At 41.2% G+C, this 2,633-nt stretch overlaps 1 protein-coding gene across 2 annotated transcripts; it reads left to right on the top strand.

The window, feature by feature from the left end:
* The first annotated feature begins 624 nt into the window (after window positions 1–624).
* Window positions 625–2,596, top strand: LOC119418443 (alpha-1-antitrypsin homolog). Of its 2 annotated transcripts, none has more exons than XM_037685725.1 (5): window positions 625–647; window positions 930–1,542; window positions 1,727–1,997; window positions 2,064–2,211; window positions 2,312–2,596. In XM_037685725.1, exons 2-5 carry the CDS (start codon window positions 939–941, stop codon window positions 2,501–2,503), a joined length of 1,215 nt encoding a protein of 404 aa, XP_037541653.1. In that variant the 5' UTR covers window positions 625–647; window positions 930–938; the 3' UTR covers window positions 2,504–2,596. The 2 variants fall into 2 exon arrangements, with proteins under 2 accessions (XP_037541653.1, XP_037541654.1); XM_037685726.1 differs by having other exon boundaries at window positions 630–644; window positions 928–1,542.
* The last annotated feature ends 37 nt before the right edge of the window (window positions 2,597–2,633 follow it).

Consider the following 2,633-nt stretch of genomic DNA (forward strand, 5'->3'; position numbering starts at 1 on the left):
CCACCCCCTCGTGTCCTGATACCCAACAAAACTGAACATCATACCACCCCTGTGTAACCTGAATAAAGTGTGCTGTGTAGATGTTTTCCTGTTGTTTCCTTTAGACTGAAGGCTTTCTATGACAGCCTTTGAGTCTGTACATGCCAGCTCTCTGTCTGCTCTAACCTCCTCTATCCACTGTAGGCTTAATTTTACTGCTACCATTTCTGCTGTGAAACTGAAAGTTGGTTTGATATTCTTTTGGAAATGAAAATTTCAAACTCTGGTATATAGACCCCCTAATCCCACCCACCCCTTTGTGCTCTTTAAGCCATCTGTGAAAAATTTCAAGTAATTAATATATGACTCTCCAAGGTAATCAGTGGTTTTCACCCCATTTCATTTAAGATCCATCCTCTTTCCATTACAAGAATTTTCTTGTCTACTTTAATTTCTGGGTTTACCCAAGAAGAAACAGCACTAACTGGATTAATTTGGGAGAATTTCTTATTTTCTTGTTGAGTGGGTTTTGCTGCAGGACTGATAAAATCCAACAGGCCAAGACAGAAAAGCAAGTGTGATTGATGTTAATTATTGTCAGCTGTGAGCTCCTGTATGAAAAGGGAAGTCCGACTTCTTTGGTCACTGTGAAGAGGTGTGGAAAAAAGGTAGGGAAGTTGTTTACTGTGTCACAATATTGTCAGCAATTTTAAAAGCTCTTATGAAAGGAAAAAATTGGTTTTTAGATATGAATCTCAAAAGACCTGAATTGTGATATTCTATAGATTTAATCCATAGAACAGGAAATGATCATTCTTATTTGCATTTGAAATATTTAGGTTGTTTATTTGCAAAGTCAGAACAGGAAATGATAATTCTTATTTGCATTTGAAATATTTAGGTTGTTTATTTGCAAAGTCCTACTTTAAATCTGCTACTTTCATGGACAGGCATTGGAGATGTATCGTGTCTTTGCAAGTTGTGCTCTAGCAGCCCTACTGCTGGCTGAAGTTTGGGCGGATCCCAATCATGGCTCTGAACAAAGCCACGAGGGTGAAATTGCCTGGCGCGTTCTCTCTCCTCATAATGCTGAGTTTGCCATTGCCCTTGGACACCATCTGAAATCCAAGGCTGCTGGGGAGAACATGTTCTATTCACCGCTGGGCATCTCCACCGCTCTGTCCATGCTGTCTGCAGGGGCCCGTGGTGATGCACACACCCAGCTGTTTTCAAGCTTGGGCTACAGCACCCTGGACCAGATGCAAGTCAATGAAGCTTACAAGTATGCTCTCCTCATGTTCAACAGCCAGGAGAACGTGCAGTTGGAAGTTGGTAACTCTGTTGTCGTACGCACTGGCTTCAATCCTCTACCGGCTTTTCTGAATGATATTAGACGGTACTTCATGGGTGAGGTCTTCAATGTTGACTTTAAAAATCCTGCTGAAGCAAAAGCACAGATTAACCAACACATTGCCACTAAAACCCATGATAAGATCAAGGATCTGGTCAAGGACTTGGACCCTCAGATGTCTATGATGCTGATCAACTGGGTCTACTTTAGAGGTAAGGATGCACAAGTCTGTGGACAACCACCTGCTCAGACTGCATTTAAACATGTAGTTTTAATCTTTCACTTTTAACAAATGTTTCTATTCTAAAGTTGTAAATTGGGAACACCTTACAATACAAATTGACCAAAGTTTTTTAAATTTTATTTTTAATTAACATTATTTCCACTTTCCTATAGGACAGTGGCTGAACCCTTTTAACAAGAACTTGACGACAAAGGGCGACTTCTACGTGGACAAAAACACCAAAGTTGAGGTTGACATGATGTGGGCAACTCGACGCTTTGATTACTACCATGATTATGACAACCACACAACTGTCCTCCAGCTGCCCTACAGAGGCAACACATCTATGATGATTGTCCTGCCTGATGAGGGAATGATTGATATTGTGGAAAGCATGATCAACAAGGACTCCATCATGGAATGGCAGAACTCTCTTTTTAAAAGGTAAGATATTCTATATTGACCTTGTAGCATAAATGGGAGTGGTATTAATAGTCTTCTGTTCCACAGAAACATAAACCTTTCCATGCCAAAATTTTCCATCTCTGCTGAAGCCTCTCTAGAAGGTATTCTAAAGCAAATGGGAATAACTAATGCTTTTGAAGACACGGCAGACTTCTCTGGCATATCTGAAGAGGTCAAGCTTAAAGTGTCAAAGGTATGACTGACTGAGGACTCCCTTTTGGGCTCAACATTTTGTGGCATCTGCAGTTCAAGTTATTCGCTTTTAATTTGAATATTGCCTGGTTCCTCTGCAGGTCTCCCACAAGGCTGTGCTGAGTGTGGATGAAACTGGCACAGAGGCAGCAGCTGTCACCACCCTTGAAATCATGCCCTTGAGTTTGCCCCAAACCATAAAAGTCAACAGACCCTTCTTTGTCTTCATCATGGAGCGCTCGACAAAGGGCATTCTCTTCATGGGCAGGATCAACAACCCCACACTCCGGTAAAACTACTTGAGTGTACAGCGGTCTCATTTTCACGTTGCTTTTAGATTTTTGCAGCTATGACGGTGGTTTCACTTGGAAACCATTGCCACAGAATGACTTGAGTGAATCAAAAATTGGCTTTTTTTTTTTT

This window comes from Nematolebias whitei, chromosome 12 (genome assembly GCF_014905685.2).
Source record: "Nematolebias whitei isolate Nwh7 chromosome 12, NemWhi1, whole genome shotgun sequence".
Classification (NCBI taxonomy): Eukaryota; Metazoa; Chordata; class Actinopteri; order Cyprinodontiformes; family Rivulidae; genus Nematolebias; species Nematolebias whitei.